The sequence below is a fragment of the Phyllostomus discolor genome, chromosome 3 (assembly GCF_004126475.2).
Source record: "Phyllostomus discolor isolate MPI-MPIP mPhyDis1 chromosome 3, mPhyDis1.pri.v3, whole genome shotgun sequence".
NCBI classification, from domain to species: domain Eukaryota; kingdom Metazoa; phylum Chordata; class Mammalia; order Chiroptera; family Phyllostomidae; genus Phyllostomus; species Phyllostomus discolor.
In genome coordinates, this window is record NC_040905.2 from 183,184,438 (window position 1) to 183,202,976 (window position 18,539).

At 49.8% G+C, this 18,539-nt stretch overlaps 2 protein-coding genes across 8 annotated transcripts; both read right to left on the bottom strand.

Annotated features, from left to right (window-relative positions):
* Positions 1 to 215: 215 nt before the first annotated feature.
* Positions 216 to 6,119, bottom strand: FANCG (FA complementation group G). 6 transcript variants are annotated; one of them, XM_036021875.1, is made up of 15 exons: positions 5,853 to 6,117; positions 5,575 to 5,705; positions 5,275 to 5,365; positions 4,743 to 4,874; positions 4,328 to 4,530; positions 3,668 to 3,803; positions 3,401 to 3,531; positions 3,154 to 3,300; positions 2,870 to 3,021; positions 2,436 to 2,502; positions 1,893 to 2,182; positions 1,708 to 1,754; positions 1,357 to 1,512; positions 717 to 840; positions 216 to 560 (listed from the first exon to the last, which is right to left on the bottom strand). In XM_036021875.1, the coding sequence occupies exons 2-15, from the start codon at positions 5,668 to 5,670 to the stop codon at positions 452 to 454; spliced, it is 1,881 nt and encodes a 626-aa protein (XP_035877768.1). In that variant the 5' UTR covers positions 5,671 to 5,705; positions 5,853 to 6,117; the 3' UTR covers positions 216 to 451. The 6 variants fall into 6 exon arrangements, 5 of the variants coding, with proteins under 5 accessions (XP_035877768.1, XP_035877767.1, XP_035877766.1 ...); XM_036021874.1 differs by having other exon boundaries at positions 5,847 to 6,117; XM_036021873.1 differs by having other exon boundaries at positions 5,575 to 5,702; positions 5,846 to 6,117.
* A 4,601-nt stretch (positions 6,120 to 10,720) lies between these two features.
* PIGO (phosphatidylinositol glycan anchor biosynthesis class O) lies at positions 10,721 to 18,194 on the bottom strand. Of its 2 annotated transcripts, none has more exons than XM_028532473.2 (11): positions 18,133 to 18,194; positions 16,851 to 17,394; positions 16,085 to 16,228; positions 15,777 to 15,900; positions 15,301 to 15,460; positions 14,938 to 15,117; positions 13,150 to 14,680; positions 12,354 to 12,560; positions 11,922 to 12,136; positions 11,258 to 11,328; positions 10,721 to 11,103 (listed from the first exon to the last, which is right to left on the bottom strand). In XM_028532473.2, exons 2-11 carry the CDS (start codon positions 17,359 to 17,361, stop codon positions 10,974 to 10,976), a joined length of 3,273 nt encoding a protein of 1,090 aa, XP_028388274.1. In that variant the 5' UTR covers positions 17,362 to 17,394; positions 18,133 to 18,194; the 3' UTR covers positions 10,721 to 10,973. The 2 variants fall into 2 exon arrangements, with proteins under 2 accessions (XP_028388274.1, XP_035877765.1); XM_036021872.1 differs by having other exon boundaries at positions 16,851 to 17,362; positions 18,133 to 18,150.
* Between the last annotated feature and the right edge of the window lie 345 nt (positions 18,195 to 18,539).

An 18,539-nucleotide genomic window follows, 5' to 3' on the forward strand; every position in this document is an offset into this window, starting at 1 on the left:
CTTTGGGGCTCTGCTTTTAGACAACAAGAAGGACTAAAGTTATTGCTTTCTGAGTAAGGATTCCTGTAGCCCTTTCTTCTACCCTAAACCTCAAGTCATAAGGTAGATGATGAAGGGAGAGGGCATCTTAGACAGCCAGCACTTAACTAAATCAGACAGCTGTAAGCTTCCCTTGAGTAGTCTGCTTACTACTCAAGTATATGTAGTAAGCAGAGAAGAGATAGATATGAGATTTTACTCAATACAAGAAAAGGGGAAACAGGAAAAAAAGGTGCCATGAGCAAAGTCAATGCCTTGTTGGTTGTGTGGGGGGGAAGGGGGGTCCTCTGGAACCAGATGACAGTAACTAGGCCAAAAAATTTTGCAGGCATACCACCAACTTCTCGAAAGCCCTCCCCATAGAAAGATGGCCCACTGGGGGCCCAAGCTCAGACTCGTCAAAACTTGGCAGCTACAGGTCACAAGGCTCCTGCAGAGATGTACCAAACTCTTCAAGAAGGGCTTCACGGTCAGGAGGACGAATCCAGCTCAAACAGGTTTCAAGGTACAAGGGGAGAGACCTGGAAAGCAAGAAGGGTAAGGCCTAAGAGTGAAGGACAGACAGAGGGTTGAGCAGCCTTCCCTCCCTTTCATTCACCACCACCCTCCCCAATGGGCCCATGATTCCAGGACACCCCACTGCCCGTCAGAACCAACCCAGCAGGACTCAGCCTCACCATGTAGCATTCTCCTGTGGTAGCTTAGTTTGGGCTTCTAGCCTCTGCCAAAGAGCAGTAGCCTCATCCCTCCGATCCAGCCTCTTCAGAGTCTGAAGCAGATGAAAGGAAGCATCTCCATTACCTGTAGCCCCACCCCAGAGTAGAGTCTTAGAACTTGACCCAGTCTTTAACATCATTTTATAAAAGGGGAAACTGAGGCATAAAGCAGGGAAATGCCTTGCCTACTGTCACACACTGAACCAGGAGTAGATCATTCCTGACTATTTCTATCCCTAAGCACTACCTGCCCAGGACAAAGTGCTCAGCTAATTCTATTCTTGTACAACACATTCCCAATGTAGTCATTGTCTTTGTGTTTGAGGACATTGGGGGGCTCAGCTAATTCTGTTTCTGCACAACACATTCCCAATGTAGTCATTGTCTTTGTGTTTGAGGACATTGGGAAGACTGGGGAACTCCTGAGAGGCCTTCATACACACTTGCACATGTCTCGTGTATGTCTGTACACTTAGGTATGTCCCTAGGTACATACAGCACAATCCCCTTCACCCCTCCTACATAGGAACATCACTTAGTACCTCCCCCATGGACATCTTTGTGCACCTGTGCATAGCCAACATCATGCAAGTATACATACCTGGGTACACCTGCACACTGAGGAGGAAGTCCTGTAGCGCTTTGGTATCCTGGCCACTGGCCCCCCATTCTAGTCCACGACTAATCAAGGCAGCTGCCCGAAGCTGTTGTAGTTCCACATCTGACGTATACCCCTGCTCACAGTTGGAAGCAGGCCCTGGGGACCAGCCCCAAAGTCAAGAAGTGTGTTCCCAGTCACATAGTCACTAAAACCCCTAGTCCCCTCTATCTTTCTTGTGTCCAGAGTCCCTTTCTCTTAAATTTCCCAGTGGGCTAGGACACTTGAAAAGGGAACTGATATCTACCATCACCACTTCTAGTAGGAAAGAGGAAAATTGAGAGTCTAGATCACCTTGTTCTTTGTCCTTAGGTGTGGCCCGGAAGAGCAGCTCGAGGCACCTAAAGTGAGACATACAGCAGAAATGAAGAGGAGTCAAGCTCAGAAACTCTGGGGTGCACAGGTAAGATTGGAGCTCACCAATGAATATTTATCCCTCCACACTTCCCCAAGGGCCCTGGTTGGTTTCCAGGGCTCACCGGCTAAATTCACTAATTGCCTGTTTTTGGTCTCCTAGTTGCACCCAGGCTTGGCCCTGAAGCAGGTAGGTGGCAGAGACCCAGGATGGGCACTGTGGTGACTCCTTGGTCCCTTTTCTTGCATCTTTCCATGGTTGGGGCATCTTGGGAAGCAGAGATGATGTGCGGCTCAGCAGCTCCTCACATACTGTCAAAGCATCCTGAGCTCGGCCTGCCTGGATCAGTGCTGCTGCCGCCTCCAAGAACACCTCAGGCATACAGGGCCCTGGGGGGCAGGTGGGTGGGGAGAACTGGGGTGGGAGAAAGATGCAGTGTCTTGAACTAATATGAGCCTCCACCCCCAACCTCTTCACCAGGCTCTGGTACCATATGGAGACCACCCACTGCTTGCTGCCCTGGATTCCTTGCTCTGGGAAGACTTCCTGGTCTGCCCCCAACTCTGGACAGACAGGAGATAAAACAGAACAGCAGTCCTGATCTACTCCAAAGGAGACTCCAACCCTTTCCTACCCCAACTGCCAAGAACCTTGAAGATATACCCACCTTTGGCTCCGAGCCATCCAGCAACAGGGCCAGCAGGTCCAAGTAATGCTCTACAGCGTCTTCTGCCCTGAGGAGTCATAGCCCATGAGCCTTACATTAGACCCTTGCTGGGTCCTCAAAGGGCTCTTAGCTAAGTAAGGGATGCTCAAGAGCTTTGGGGAGTGGGTCTTGGAGCTCCAGTCTTGACTCAGTATTAATATACCCTCCTTACAGAATGGGTTTTGGAGACTTCAGAGTTTTAAAGATACAGGTTAGTGTCCGGGGAAAGAGTTCTCAGTTCAGGTCCAGTGGCAAGGCAGGAGGTTGAGGAGTGGAGACCTATGTCCTGCCACCGACTCATCTATCCCACTGACTCACATGAACAGAAACAAAGTCACACCCCAGGGAGGTAGCAGAAGTGGGAAGAAGAGCTCATGTGAGCAACAGAACCTCACCTTCCCATCTGTAGACATCGGCTTGCTAGCAGGTATTTGACCTGGCTCAGTGTACCACAGTGAAGGGGTGAGGCTGGGTCAGGTCGTGGGAGTAGCAACTCTACCTCAATAAGAAAATGGGGGACTTCAGAGCTGGGAATGACATTCAAGGCCTAAAAGGGACAAAAGAAGAAAGTATATCTATAATCTTTGGGAGCCATACTTCCTTCTACTTATACTTCATTAGTCTCGTCCACACAAGCACCTCAGCAATCCCCATATCTTCAGTTGGTACAGTTCCTTACCTCAACCAGAAGTTCCAGACTCTCCAGCTCTGCTGCTGTGTTCCCCAGTTGCCGATATAGCCTTGAGGCCTCCAGAAGTGGGGGACCACAGATCGACTCCCCTTTCAGGGCTGCAACCAAGTATAGCAGAGCTCTCTGTGGACTGCCCTAGAGGGGTGAGAGGACATAAGCCTCAGGCACCCTCACAAAGAAAAAAGCTGTCCATAACACCCATGGTTTCCCTAACCCACCCTAGCATTGTCTTTACCATCTTTCGGAGACAGGTCCCCAGTGCTGTGTACACCTGGACCAACACAGGCCGTGGGCACAGACCTGAGGCCGCTTCATACAGGCTGCTCAGTGCCCTGGGCAGACTCCCTGTGGTCAGCTCCTGGAGGCCTGACAGCAATCAGAGTATGAGCTTAGACAGGCCACAGGGCATGAGTTAAATAAGACATGACAGGAAAGTCATGAGCCTAGAGGCCCCTTAAAATGGGGAGTGGTGGGGAAGGAATGAGTTAGATTGCTAACTGACCTTGGCGAAAGGCAGATGCTGTCAGAAGGACATCCCTCAATCTCTGGGCATCCTGCAGGGTCAGTGGATCATCTGATGCCTTAGCGGGGGGGTTCCAAGTTTTTAGAAGGAGCAGCAGATCCCCAGAGGCCTCACTCTGGGGAGAGAAGGACCATCAGAGGACCCAAGCCCATAACTCTTTCTTCTCCTGTCTCAGTCTACCCTGGTTGGACCTTGAATTCAAAGGTCCTCCTGACTCCTGTTCCCTCAATTCTAAGAGACTGGTAGCTGTGGGGAAAGGATAAAGGGAGGAAGACAAACCCGGGGGAATGATAATATATTCTAGTGTACCTCCTCACTCAGGATAAGTCCATGAGGACAAAGGGCAAGGACCATGTGTGAGTTACTTATGAAAAGACTGAGACTGGGAAGTGACTTCAACATGGTCATGAAAGCCCTAACCCTATCTAAGATTATTAAGCTATTTTAAAAACACACCCAAGAGAATCCCTCCCATGTGGGACCAACCATAGCAAGGTCACCTAAGATTCCTTGAGATAACCCAGGTCTAGTGACCACCAATCAAGCACCCTTTCCAGCACATAATGATGCTACTGCAGCTTGGAGGGGAGAGGGGAAGGAAAATATCCTTACTTAGATCCAGGTTACTTCCTGAATTACCTGGCTACCGTTCAGAGTCTGCAGCAGCAAGGTCAGGTCCCCAAGACGATCAGTGCTTAGCCAGAGGGCAGCCTGCAGGCCAGCCAGGTGATGAAGGGCAGGGAGCAGCTCCGGCGGAAGGGAGGACACGTGAAGGACGGAATTCCACAGCTCCATGAGTCCACCTTCCAGCCTGGGCCCCAGCTGCTTCTGGGTTTCCAGCACTATAGAGCACACACACATACAGCTGAGACAGGGCCTCATCTCTGGCTTTCCTTTTATGCAGGAACACAAAGATGCTCCTAGTCTGAGGAGCACATGAAGGATTGGAGAAGGGCATCTCCCTTCGTGGAGGTGACAGATTATGTGGTTCCTCCCATCCTCCTTGCAAGGACTGAGGCTGGCAGGGGTATGGGAGAGAATCTCTGGACCTCACCTCTCTCTAGGCCATGTTGGATATCCTGTGCCTGGTCCTCAGTGAAACCCTGGGCCAGGCTCACCCTCAAAGTAGTAAAGTTGCAGATAACAGTCAATTCCAAGGGGAGAACAAGAACCGCTGCAGGGAGCCCTAGAGTGACAAATGTTGGTCTCACAGGCTGCTCCCCCATGAAAAATTCCCTGAATAAGGCCCCAAACCACAGATCACCCCATCTCAACTAAATGGTCTCCAAAAAGAACGTGCCCTTTGGACAAAGTATGGAAAGGGCAGAAAGTTCTCCAGATTAAACTACTCTGGAAATCACTTCTTCAAATGCTGCTGCTGCTGCTGCTGTGTGTGTGCATATAATAAGAAGATAATCTTGTACAAAGATGATCCACTCCAGTCCTCTCCGTGCCCCTGTCCTGAGTAATTTCCTCAATCCCAGAAATGGAGAGAAGAGGAACTAGTCTCTGGCTGCGGAGGGTGTATATGTTGGGGGGCGCGGGGGAAGGGCAGTACTGACCACCCTGAGGAAGACCCTGCTTACCCAGCAGACTATGGAGGAGTCCCCTGAACCCTTCCAGCGAATCTTGAGCCAACTGCTGTCGCCTCAGAGACAGATCCGAGTCCTGAGCCACCTGTCAAACATAGGGTGTAGTGTCACTGAGAATAAGTCCTTTCCTCCTCTCCTGCAGCAGTGGCAAGGGATGTCCTTCTCCAGTCATTTCTGGCTTTAAGGGGAGGTCAAGCTCAGACTCTCCGCTCCCATTCGCTGGGGTAAATCCATAGCAAACCCTCTTTCTGGTATTTTGGGGCTGAAAAGCCAGGGTCCAAGCAACAGCTTTACCTTGGCCTGTCGAACTAGCCGGTCATTCTCTGCCCTCCACAGGTCCAGGCAGTTGACTTGCGGCACTGAGGAACTCAGAGGGATCTGGTGGGACATGGTGGCCGAGGCTGGGCCCGGACACCTGGAGAGGCCTGCAAAAGGGTCAGCCCATTGCCCCACAGTACCCACACGAGCTGGGAGGAGCCTGTGCACCTCCGCACCTCACCGCGTTTCCTCCGCTTCGAGCCGGGAGAACCCGACCCTCTCCCCGCAGCCTGGCCTGGCTCTCTCCCCCTCGCCTCTGGCTCTGGTTGGCCAGGCCGACAAAACTCGGCTGTGGTTGGTCGTCTTCAAGGGATAGTGCCCGCGGGAAACTCGAAAAACAAACGAGTCCGGACAGACCAGTGAGGAAGGCTGAGGCGGGCAGGAAGCGGGAAGCGTGTCTGATAAAGGAGTTCTTACAGCTCAGTGGTCCACCGTTCGGCTCGCAGGCCTTGAGAAACCAATATCGAAACCAGAGCCAGAGGCTCAGCCCTTCCTCCCCAGCCACACTCCCACGTCTGTTGGGTTTCCCCTCCCTCCGAGGAGGGCAGGCCCGCGCGAGGCATGCTGGGAGTCGCAGTACCGCTGACAGCCGCTTGAAAAATCCGGCGGGGAGCAAGCGTCTCCCAAAACAACTGACTGGAGACCAAGGCTCCGTAATACGGCCATCCTTCCTCTGCTCACCATAGAGCATCATCAACACGCTCACCGCATGCAGTCTGACTGCTGGCAGCGCGGCCCTGTGTTTGTGCAGCCTGCATTGCTCACACGTTTTATGTGCTCAGTCCTTTCAGAAAATGCAGATAGGAGAGCTGGATATTCGAATGCCACACATAAAATCAATTCAAAATGGACAGGTTGGACCTTATTAAAATTAAAAATTCATGCTATAGCCCTGGCTGGTGTGGCTCACTGGATTGAGCGCAGGCCTATAAACTGTAAGGTCTCCAGTTCGAACCCTGTCAGAGAACATGCATGGACTGCAGGCAGGTCCCCAGCTGGGGGCTTGCAAGAGGCAACCTATGAATGTTTCTCTCACACATCAATGTTTCTCTCCCTCTCTTTATCCCTCCCTTCCCCTCTCTCTAAAAATAAATAAGATCTTTAAAAGCAAAACAACAACAACAAAACCCTCTCATGCTACCAAGACACCATCAAGAAAGTTCAACTACAAAGTGGTAAAAATATTTGTAAATCATATACTTTATAATGGGCTTACTACTCTCAAAGATCAATAATACTTATTTGAACCATTTTAAGGCAGGCAGAAAAATATGAATAGACAGTTTACCAACAGGATACATGAATGGCTAAGAAGCACACAAAAAAATGCTCAACATCATTAGCCATCAAAAAAATTGGATAAAATGAACTTCATCAAAACTTAAAAATTTTGGCCCTGACTGGTGTAGCTCAGTGGACTGAGCTCGGGCTGTAAACCAAAGGGTCACCAGTTCGATTCCCAGTCAGGGAACATGTCTGGGTTGCAGGCCAGAACCCCAGTGGGGGCCAGGTGAGAGGCAACCACACATTGATGTTTCTCTCCCTCTCTTTTTTTTCCCTCCCTTCCCCTCTCTCTATTAATAAATAAATAAAATCTTTTTTAAAAACTTGAAAATTTTGTTCTTACATGCTATACAAATAGCTGAAGGTTAATTAGCAATATAACTAAATAGTACTGCTTCCAGTCTCCATCAGACAAATAAACAAAAAAACTTAAAAATTTTGTGCTTCAGAGGACACTGTCAAAAAAAATTAATAACCACCCACAGAATGTTTTTTAATAGTTTATTTTTCATTATTTTCTTCAAATATTTTCAAATCATAAATGTGATAAGGGGCTTATGTCTAGAATATATAAACAATGCTTATAACTCAATAATAAAAATACAACCCAATTAAAAGACAAAGGATCAAAATGGACAGTTCTCCAATAAGCACAAGAAAGATATCCAACAGCATTAGTCATGAAGGATCTGTAAACTAAAAGTACAATGAGACCACTTCACACCCACCAGAATGGTTAGAAACAAGATGAGTAACAAGTATTGGCACGGATATGCAGAAATTGGTACTCCCATACACTGCTGGTGGGAATATAAAATTGTGCAGCAGCTTTGGAAAACAGAGAGGTAGCTTTTAAAGTTTTTACAACTTCTCAACAAGTTGAACAGAATTGCCACGTGACCTAGCAATTTCACAATATGCCACTAGGTATATACCTCCCAAAATGAAAACATATGTCCAAACAAAAACTTGTGTATGGATGTTCATAGCAGCATTATTAATAACCACAAGGTGCAAACAACCCAAATGTCCATCAATGGGTGAGTGAATAAACAAAACGTGACATATCCATACAATGGGATATTATTTGGCCTTAAAAGGAAACAAAGTACTGCCCTGATTGGTATGTCTCAGTAGGTTGGGCGCCATCCTGCGCACTGAGACAGCAGTTCAATTCCCTGCTACATGGATGAACCTTGAAAACGTTAGGCTAAGAAGCCTGACAGAAAAGGCCACATATTATATGATTCCATTTATATGAAATATCCAGAACAGGCCAATCCACAGAGACAGAAAACAAATTAATAGTTGTCAGATGCCAAGGGCAAAGGGGATTGGAAGTAACTGCTAATGGGTGATTTCTTTGGGAAGTGCTGGAAATGTCCTGGTATAGCAGTGATGGCAGCACACTGTAAATTGTACTAAGGGCCAGTGAATTGTACAGTTTTAAATGGTTAATGTTGTTATATGAGTTTTACCTCAATTTTAAAAAAAGAAAAAGAATGAAGCACTTATATATGCTATTATACAGATGCACCTTGAAAACATTAAGCTGAGTGAAAAAAAAGCCAGTCACAAAAGGCCATACATTATATGATCCCCTGTCTACGAAGTGTCAAGCAGTGGTTGCCTAAGGCTAGCAGTGAGATGGGGAAGGATGCGAGTGATAGGAAAAAGTATCTAGTTTCTTTGCAGGTTGATGAAATGTTCTAAGACTGTGGTGACGGCTCTACAACTGTGAATATACTAAAAATCATTAAATTGTGTACTTTAAATGGGTAAATTTTATGGTAAATTGTACATCAATAAAGTTCTTTTTAAAAAAGGGAACAGTGAGACCCTGACAGACGTGGCTCAGAGGATTGAGTGTCATCCTGCAAACTGAAAGGTGGCTGGTTTGATTCTGGGTCAGAACACACACCTGGATTGCAGGCCAGGCCCCCAGCTGGGGGCATGAAAGAGGCAACTGAGAGATGTTTCCCTTGTACATCGATGTTTCTCTCCCTCTCTTTCTCCTTCTCTTCCCCTCTCTCTAAAAATAAAAATAATCTTTTAAGAAAACAAAGAAACAATGAGTTAGTGTGCAATGGGATATTTGATGCTAAGTAAAAGGCAGAGATAAGAATTTTTATTTTTTAGATTTATTTTTTTAGAAAGAGGGGAAGGGGGGGTAGAAAAACATCAATGTGTGGTTGCCTCTCACGGCCCCAACTTGGGACCTGGCCCACAACCCAGGCGTGTGCCCTAACTGGGAAATGAACCTACAACCCTTTGGTTCACAGCCCAGCACTCAATCCACTGAGCCACATCAGCCAGGGCAGAGATAAGATTTTTTTTAAAGATTTTATTTATTTATTTTCAGAGAGGGGAGGGAGAAAGAGAGAGAGAGGGAGAGAGAGAGAGAGAGAGAGAGAGAGAGAGAGAGAGAGAGAGAGGGAGAGAGAGAGAGAGGGAGAGAGAGAGAGAGAGAGACATCAATGTGTGGTTGCTGGGGTCACGGCCTGCAACCCAGGCATGTACCCTGACTGGGAATTGAACCTGCGACACTTTGGTTTGCAGCCCGCACTCAATTCACTGAGCCACATCAGCCAGGGAAGAGATGAGAATTTTTAATAGTGTAAATCAATGTGCTAATATATTTCTTTAAAAGATTATCTTTAGGCTCCAGGGAAGGAAGCTCCCTGCAAAGAAAAAGCGACTGGGGCGGGGCAATGAGCTAACCTGAAGACAAGGTGAGGAATTGGGGTCTGAAATCCTTCCTATGGGTCTAGGGATGGAGAAAAAATCTTTATTTCTTCCGACAAAGGTGCTGCCTGCTCACTAAATGATGCTTGGGAGATTGAGGGAGGGGATGGGACTTTTTCCTTTCTAATTCATTTTACAGGCTAGCTGAGGCCTGATTTCTCCCTTTGCATTATTAAAACTATCACTGCCAGGGTCCAATGCCCCACCCTCTAATTGCCTGAAACAGTATATACTTTTCATCATCTTCCATCTTGACCTCTATAGCAAGCACTAGAGACTATTGGCCATTAATAACTAGACCTCTTCCTTCAGCTACCACAGGAGTGAATGCCTTTACCGCACAATCACTGCTACTCAGCTTCGCTTCTTACTCTGCCAAGGTAGGTGCTACCCCATAATTTTAACATTCGTTCTCTTTCAGTGGTCTCATCTCCTCCTGTCCTGAGTACTCTCAAATCTCAAACCCCAGTCCTAACCCTTCTCCTCAGAGCCTCTTCCTTACTCTTCTCATGGACATTTCCACAGGGACTTCATGTCAGCACTTCCAAATGACATAGGAATGGTGAGGCGGACAGAAGACACAGGAGACATGCACGAGGAGCATTGTATTCATCCAGTTTTGGCTTCAGGCCAGGAATAATCAATGGGAGAAGGAATGTTTAAGCTGGGCAAGTAGGTCTGACAATAGGCAACACAGGTCGGGAAACTAGGGAGTCCTCCACAGAAGTGAATGAAGGGCACAGGGTGTTCTGGAATGAAAGGACACAGTAGAGGAGACAGCACTACTGGGGCTTTAGACAGTGAACGTCTGTGTGCTCCAAGATGCCTGGGCTTGTCTTTTCAGCCATCTCTGTTAACAGTCAAAGATAAAAGTATAATAAAATACTCTGCATGGCAAAGGAAAATGGCAGGTGAGATAGAGGGAGTGATTTGGGAAGAGCTGGGGGCAATGAATTCACACAACTCCAACCATTCCCCAAAGGCTCCTAGGTAAAGCAGGTCTGCAGATGATTCCACCTGTGCCTGGTGGAGAGGGAAACTGACGCTCCCAAATGCCCCTCTAAGATAGTGGGCGCTTCCCCACAACTCAAACACACATATTTACATTATTATTTTATTCCACTTTGGAGACTACCCCCCAGTCCTTGAGATGCATCCAAAGCAGGAGTTAAGGATCAGGCCCCATTATGATTTTTAATTATAAAATAATAAAGTCCCAGATGCTAGTAGCTCCTGGCTGCATGGTGGTAATAGGTGTGGCTGAGCCTCTCTTGCAGATGACCCAGCACCTGTATAGGCCAGACTAGACTGTTCTCCAGTTCTCTCCGTGGCCCTCACAGCCAAGGCTACCTATGCTGGGCCAGAACTAGCTGCCGGGACCAGGAGCTCACAGCACCATCCACTCGCATCACCAAAGATAGGCCCAGGAAAAGTCCCACACTGCTCACAATGAAGCTCATGGCCTCAAAAATGAACCTGCAAAAAAGGGTGGAGAATATCAGGGAACACTAAGAGTAGGTCTAGAGCCTCTTCCCTGCTGAGGCAAAAGTTTGCCCACCCTGGATGTTCATTCTTTGTTCCCAGTACCATCCTCCCCAGCACCTCTACTTCCCAAGCAAAATGCACTCACTTGGGGGCAAACACCTTCCAGACCATGAGATGCCTGCGGAGGATGGAGGCTGCCAAGGCACAGGCCAGAATCTAAGGGAGAGGAGGAGTCAAGTTACTCAGAAAGAGAAGGAGGAAGCAGGTCAGAGAGAGCTGCTGTAGGCCCCTGTGAAGAATGAGAGGAGTAGGAAAGTAGTGTGTGTCAGTGGAAAAAAACCTGGGCTTGGGCAGACACTGAAGAGACTAATTCTCTTCCTGGCCCCACCAGTTGTGCTGCTAACACTCAGGCTCTGCCTCCCAGTGTGGAGGAAGATGTCATAGTCACACCACACCCTCTGCCTCTGAAGGAGAGGAGGAGGACCCAAGACCACACCTTGGGAAAGAATCCTGACCATCACCTCAGGCTTTCCTGTCTGAACATCAATGGAGTAATCCCAAATGTAACCCACAGGGTCCGAATGTAGCTTGTAGAGAGCAAACAATCTAAGCCCATGAAAGGAGATTAAAGAGATTCAGGCTCAAGTTTCAGTATTGCTGTTTGAGGCAACTACCTTGGGCAACCACTTCACTTATCTGTACCTCAGGCAAGGCTCTCACCCAGGGTTTTAGCAAAGTATGAATAAAAGAACGTGAAGAGCACACGTGAGAAAAGGTCACTAACTCCAAGATCTCTCCCCTGCACCCACCTGAATACCAAGGACAAAGAGGTACTTGAGGCCCAGCTGCAGCAGTGCTACACTGAAGTGGTGAGGTGCGTTCCACAGCCGCATCTCCATCAGTGGTTCCTCTTCTTCCTCAGGCCCGACTCTGGCCTCAGCTTCATTGCCTGGGGGCTGCCGCCTCTTCTGGGACCCTTGACTCTCACATAGGAAGGGCCAGAACAGGAGCAATGGGCAACCTACTGTCTCAGAGGAAGGCAGGGCCAGAATCAATGGAGGATGCAGGGTCCACACCAGCCCGGTTCTCAACCACCCCAGTTCACTCAGTCTCTAATTAACACAGGCCAAGGGATACCAGAGATCCAACAAAATTACCTCACCCTACTTAAATCCAGAAAGTTACTTTCCTTCTACAAAGCCAGAGCAAACAATGGAAGCAAAGAAGGACTGAGGAGGTACCTGCATAGAGGAGGTGGGAGGCAAAGGTGTTGGCCCCAACCAACAAAGCTGGCAGCCAGGTGGAGGAGCCATGACCTTCTGGGAATCCCACGAAGGCTGCATGCCAATGGATAGTTGGAAAGACAGGCTGGTGACCCGTGGAGTAGAAGGTCTGTGAGGCCATGAGAGCCCAAGCAGAGACTGCCTGCCATGGCACAGTAAAAGGACCTGGGGAAAGAAACATGCCTCTTTATAGTCACATTCCATTCCCTAATCTGTAGCCTACTGTCCCATGATCCCATACTACTACTACTACTACTACTACTTCAGTGCTAATTCTTATATGTACAAGTGCCCATCACCCCAACCTCCTATAGTTAACACTCTGTTATTCTAATCTGCTCTAAGGCACAAAGCCCCATTACGCTAATCTGAACCCCACTGTGGTTAATTAATCTCTTTCTCTCACATACATGTAGCTCACTATGACATTATATACTCATAATTCACCATTCCCATGACTGGAAAATCAGAAAATGTGTTCACGAGGATGCTGCTTTTCCTTAAGAATGAGTCTTGGAGTATTCCTTGTTTCCCTCTCTCATCATGAACCCTGCTGGCCCTGACAGCCAGTCAGCTTGGCTATAGCAGATAAGGGAGAAGGTATCAAAAAGATCCTCCCAACTGTGTGGGGCATGAGACCCTGTGTCAAGGTGAAGAACCTGAGGAACAACACCAGCCTGGAGGGGAAAACAGAAGGGGCCAAACTCACATCCCTACTGTCCCTGGAGGAAGCAGGGCTGAGATATATATTTACCAGGGGTGCTGATGGGTATCCCAGCAGCAAGCAGATGCAGGAGAAGGAAGCTCTGCAGAAACAGAAGCAGGAACACAAGACTAATGCGCTCTGCGTGCAATAGCAGAAGTGGGAAGGCCAAGAGGGTGAGGGCTGTGACCATAGCAGCTGAGTAGACATTCCCCAACTGACAGGCAGCCAAGGTCAGGGGACCCTGACATTTGGTTCTCTCCAGCCGGCCCCGGAACTCCTCCTGCATGTGTCGGTAGATTTGAGGAACCACATAATCCAGGTCAGCCTGAGAAGTTGGGGGACCTGAGAAGGGAGTGAGGATAGTCCTGGTCCTTGGAGCACCCATCGTAGCCTTTGCCAGCACCGTCACAGGCCTCCAGAGCAACAGCAAGAGCCCTGAAGTGGCCAATGCTGCCACAGCCCTAGGCAGCACAACTGATGCGCCAGCGACAAGGGCCTGGAGACGTGGGGGTGCTTCATCTGCCCCCGACGCCAATGCCCAGTAGGCAGCAGTGCCCAGTACCATTAGGGGCAGCCCCCACCGCACAAAGAGCACAGGGGGCTCGGGGCTCTTGAGATTACCATAGTGATGAAGCCACAGGCGTACAGCAGCTGACAGGGCCACCAGCGCCCCCACACAAGCTCCATACCACAAATTCTTGGCTCGACCCCCCACCATGGATGCCAGGGGACTCAGCCAGGGAGAGGAGTGGCAAGCAGGTGTCTCTTCAGGGCAGCGATGAAAAAGACCAGCTAGTCTTATACATAAAAGTAATCCAACTCCAAGCCCCAGAACATGCATTCCATTGTGCTGTGGAATTGGGCCTGCTGGGGAAGAAAAGCCAAGGCGGGGTACCGTGAGCAGCTTAGGTGGCAGCAGCTTGCCCTCCCAGTGAAGCTGGGCGAGCAGGAGCAAGATGAGTGAGCACAAAAGGAAGTGCGTGGCCCTAGCCTCAGCTACAACAAAGCTATCAGAGAAGAAAGCAGCAAAGCGAATGAGCAAGAGGAAGAGAACAGGCCCAGGGGTGGGAAGCAGGGCTGCCAGGGGCCTCTTGGACCCCCAGCTAGGCCAGGCTTTCCAAAGAAAATGTAGGAGTGAGCCCATTGCAGCCATAGCCCCTAGAACCACTGGATCCAGCTTCAGCTCAGTAGTTGCCAGGAGGCCTACGCACACTGCAACCCCAGCCAGGCCCCAGGCCATGGATACCAGGAGGAGAGGGCAAAGGTAGAAGTCTGGGGATGTTGCCCACTGGGATATCAGCAGGCAGAGAAAGCAGCCAGCAGCCAAGAGAGCAGCACCCCCTGCCATGCGGACCAGAGAGAAACGAGCCCAAGAGTCAATGCACATGGCCCGAACTCCCCGTAGGAACTGCTGCAGCTCAGCAATCACAGTCTGTAGTGCTGCCTCGGCCCTCTGGGGGCTCTGCAGAAGCTGCTGGTAGTCAGCAGAGGCCTTGGAGAAGAGGTTACGCAGCCGATGAAGCTCCTCAACTTGGAGGTCCTGAGCAGCAGCTGAGTAGGTGTGAAGAAATCGGGACACCTGGCAGAAAAGGTCAGAGGCCAAGGGGAACAGATCAGAAATTGTAACAGAGGCAAGGATAGTATTACCAAAGGGGATACCTGGAAATCAAGGAACCAAACTCCGTCTAGGAGCAGGGGGAAGGGAGGGACAACGGAAGGAGGCCATGGCTATGGAAGGTGAGATTAAGACTGAACATAGGACAATAGAGCAGGGTCATTATGCTTCTCCCATATCTACTGTAGCTCTGTCACCTGGGGGGTCAACCCATCACCTACCTGCTGGGCATTGAGATGGAGAGCTGAAGCTTGGGCCAGAGTGGACGAGTGAGGTTGTAAGTCTTCAACCTCTGAGAAGAGCTCAGTCATCACCTCCCCGATGTTCCCAAATGGGATGGGCAGGCCCAGTAGCAGGGCGAGCGTAGGCACAAGGTTGATTTGAGGAACTACCTCTGGCTCCTAGAGGACAAAGACAGGGGTCAATAGATTTACCACAGAGCTGAAGTCAGTGCTTGGGATGGAAGACATAGGGGTATAGGTAGGAAGTGAGAGTGGGGGGCCTAAAACAGAAGGAGCCACAAGGATGCTGTGATCATGACACGGGCTGAACACCTGGAAACCAAAGCACACCTCAGGCCTCACCTCTGGCGGGGCCCTGCGGAAGAGCGCCGTGGGACTGTACAGAAAAAGTGCAGCCGAGATCTCCAGCTCACTGTCCCCTCCGTGGTCTCCACTCTTGGTCATTCCATGGTCCCCAATCACCACCAAAAGTGTGTCATTCTCCAGACGTTCCACAACTCCTCTGGGAGCCAAGAATGTGTCAGGGATAGAGATGGATAAAGATTTCTCTCAGGGGCCCATTCACCCCCAACCATAACTTTCATTAGTGGGGCCTAGACCTTTGGCAGAGAGATATCTCTTCAGTAATAACCATATTGCCCAAAGCCACACACTGAACTACTCAAGATGGATGAGGCCCCTAGCTTCAGAAAAAAGCCTAGAGAAGGCAGAATACAGCCAGGGAAGAGGCTCCAAGGTATGGGCTTTTTCTCTTGGGACCATATATCCTGAGGTTCTCAGACATAAACCCAATCCCCCAGACAATATCCCACACTCACTGGATCACCTGGTCCATTTGGCTAAGTTTCTTGGCCATTTCAGGGTGGTGAGGGCCATGCTTGTGGCCACAGTGATCCACACCCAGGAAGTGAGCAATCAGTGCGTCCCATTCACCACTGTCCACTGTGAAGGGGAGAACACTGAGCACAGGGGACTAAGGCCACCTCCTCAAACCCAGCCAGGCTCCGATGTTCCTATGTCCAGGGACACAAACCAAGCCACTGCAACCACTGGAGGCTCAGAATTTGTGGACTGAAGCAGCCCTCTCAGCCCCCAGTCTTAGGCCTGCCTCTTGCCCCATGCTCACTGGTTGGGTAGAGGTGTTCCAGGATGCCATTGTCCACTGTGTGTAGGTCTTTGACGTTGAAGGAGGGGAAGAAGAAGGCTTGGGAGAAGGCTCCAGGAAAAAGGTCTTTCCAGGTGTCATCTCCCATGAAGACCACACGCCTTCCTGCAGGGGCATGAGAGTGGGTCACAGCCTGAACAGGAGTCAGGGCAGGGGAAAAGAGGAGAGAAAGCCCTTTAAAGACTCATCAGAAATCCCAATCATGCACTCGAAGTCACAGAAATTCTACACAGCAATCCTTTATCCTTCAAAGTCTAAAATTTTCTGCCAGGAAACTTTTCCTGATAACCATACTCCACCCAGACCTCTCACTCCTTATTCTTACACAAGGTTCTGCTAGTTCTTAGGCTCTGGCTATCTCTGCTACTGTTTCTCCTGGGCATACCTTGCTGTTTCCAAGTCAGTGACTAGACAGGGCCTAACCCTCTGCTCTCTCCTCCACACTTGTGACAATATCCAGACCCACATCTTCTCCTCTTCATTTCTCCCCTGCTCCTTTACTGAGAATGCCCCAAAAGTAAAACTAGCACCCCATGCAGATTAGAGACTCCACAAGAACAAAGCCTGGACCTATGTTCCCTGCATGCAGGGACATGGTCTTTTCTCTTCCCCCATCTTCCCACAACATAATCAAGCATGCAGCCAGATACCCAAAGTTCTGGCTCTCTGACTTCTAACGAAGAAACTTGCCAAAGTACTTCCAACCTGAAAGGAGGTCCAAACTGACCTGTACTGGCGAGCTGCTTAATGAGATTGTCTTCCACTATGGCGTAGCTGGCAAAATTACTGCCAGCATCAATAAAGGTAGGCAGTGAGCCAGTGGTGAGGGCCTTAAGGCGCTGCATGGTGGTGGTGGGAGGATCAGCCTTAGATTGGTAGAGCCTGGCATGGTGAGGCTGAATCTCCAGGATCCGCTGCAAGGAGTGCAATTTGCCCAGAAAGGGCAGAGAGACAGAAGGCTTCCCAGGAATGTGTGAGCGCTGTGGCTGGGCGAAGTCAAATCGCAGAGCATCTATCAGCACCAACACAACCCGGGAGAATCTCGGAGCCATCCAGCAGGCCCTGGGCTCCCCTTGTCTCTTCCATGGAAGGGGCCCGGGGCCTGGGGGCTCTTGGCAGCTGCTATGGTTGGTGAGCTCCAAACGGGTGAGCAGAAAACCACTAGTGAAGAGGGCAATCCCAGCATAGAAGAGAAAGCTGACCCAGACCAGGAAGAGCAGCACTGAGATCTTCTGCATCCTGGTGGTGGCGGCGGGGAAGAGAATTCATCACTGTGGGGCAAAGAACCAGTGGGTATTCTGGTGCCTCAATGCAAAGCCCAGATAGAATCACTTTCTCTTGGAAGCCTTCCTGAAGATAAACAGTTCCACTGCCAACCCAGTGCAATGTTTCTCTCCATCAGTTATACCAGCGTTTCTGAAGGTGAGATCCGTAGACTATGAACATGAACCCGGGGTGGCTATTAAAATGCCGATTTCCAGGCCCCTCCCCAGATCTACTGAATCAGGATCTTTGGGAGTGGAGCATAGGAATTCATACATGTACTCCAGGAGATCGTAATGAGGAAACGCACAGTCCACGAGGGAAACTTATTCCAAGTGATAGACTGCTCTCCGACAATCCGTTTCTCCACCTCTCCTTGCCAATCTCAACACCCCTGGGGTGACCAGGGCTCGCAGCCGCAGGGGACCCCTGAAGGCCTGGATGACGGCGCCGCCTGGCGGGGACCGAGGGGACCAAGGGGAGGTGTCACACTCCGCTTCCCGACAGCCACAATCACCTGAGGCAAGACCTGCTTCGAGCAGCAGGGCAGAGGCGTGGGGTCTAGAGCCAGTTGGGCCTCGCCGGGATCCAGTCGTGCGAATGGCTCTGCTTCCTCCAGCGACTACTCGGCCTCCACCTGGGCACCCTAACCCCAGTACTGGGCACCTAGGCTGCGAGCCGGGGGTAAGTTCCCTTACTTCGAGGAGAGGGGTTTCACGATGGGGTTCTCAGAGACCCTGGCTCACCTTGAATGGCGCCCGGAAAAGCCTCGGCGGCACCTGCGGCCGACACCACAGATGTGCGCGCGCGTCGAACAGAGCGGCCCGCGGGGGCCACATCGCCATCTGCCGGCGCCTCCGAGGAAATTCGGCAAGAAGCACATGGCTGGCAAGGGGTAGAGTTGAATGACATTATAATATTTAGGAGAACTGGGGACCAGAGGCAAAGTTAGAACACAGGTTCAGGGAGCCACTCTCCATTCTTGTTTAAGACTAATAGCTAGGTCTCTGGAAGCAAACCGCTTGAACCCTAGAGTATCATGTCAGCGGTAAAATGGGGATAAATAATAATTATTTTCCGCTTTTCCATTAGCTGACTCCAACTGACAGATTTAATTTTTTCCTCTAAGTCTTGCTGAATCTTAAACTCAATA

What these genes read in the sequence shown, in the direction of transcription:
- FANCG (XM_036021875.1), bottom strand. Translation starts at nt 5,670, where the DNA reads ATGTCCCACCAGATCCCTCTGAGTTCCTCAGTGCCGCAAGTCAACTGC. An exon ending in AGCATCTGCCTTTCGCCAAG is followed by an intron (nt 3,532 to 3,667) that starts GTCAGTTAGCAA and finishes GATTGCTGTCAG; the next exon opens with GCCTCCAGGAGCTGACCACA. An exon ending in GGACCTGTCTCCGAAAGATG is followed by an intron (nt 3,301 to 3,400) that starts GTAAAGACAATG and finishes TCACCCCTCTAG; the next exon opens with GGCAGTCCACAGAGAGCTCT.
- PIGO (XM_028532473.2), bottom strand. Translation starts at nt 17,361, where the DNA reads ATGCAGAAGATCTCAGTGCTGCTCTTCCTGGTCTGGGTCAGCTTTCTC. An exon ending in CAAATGGACCAGGTGATCCA is followed by an intron (nt 15,461 to 15,776) that starts GTGAGTGTGGGA and finishes CTTGGCTCCCAG; the next exon opens with AGGAGTTGTGGAACGTCTGG. An exon ending in CTCCCACCTCCTCTATGCAG is followed by an intron (nt 12,137 to 12,353) that starts GTACCTCCTCAG and finishes CCTCTGAGACAG; the next exon opens with TAGGTTGCCCATTGCTCCTG.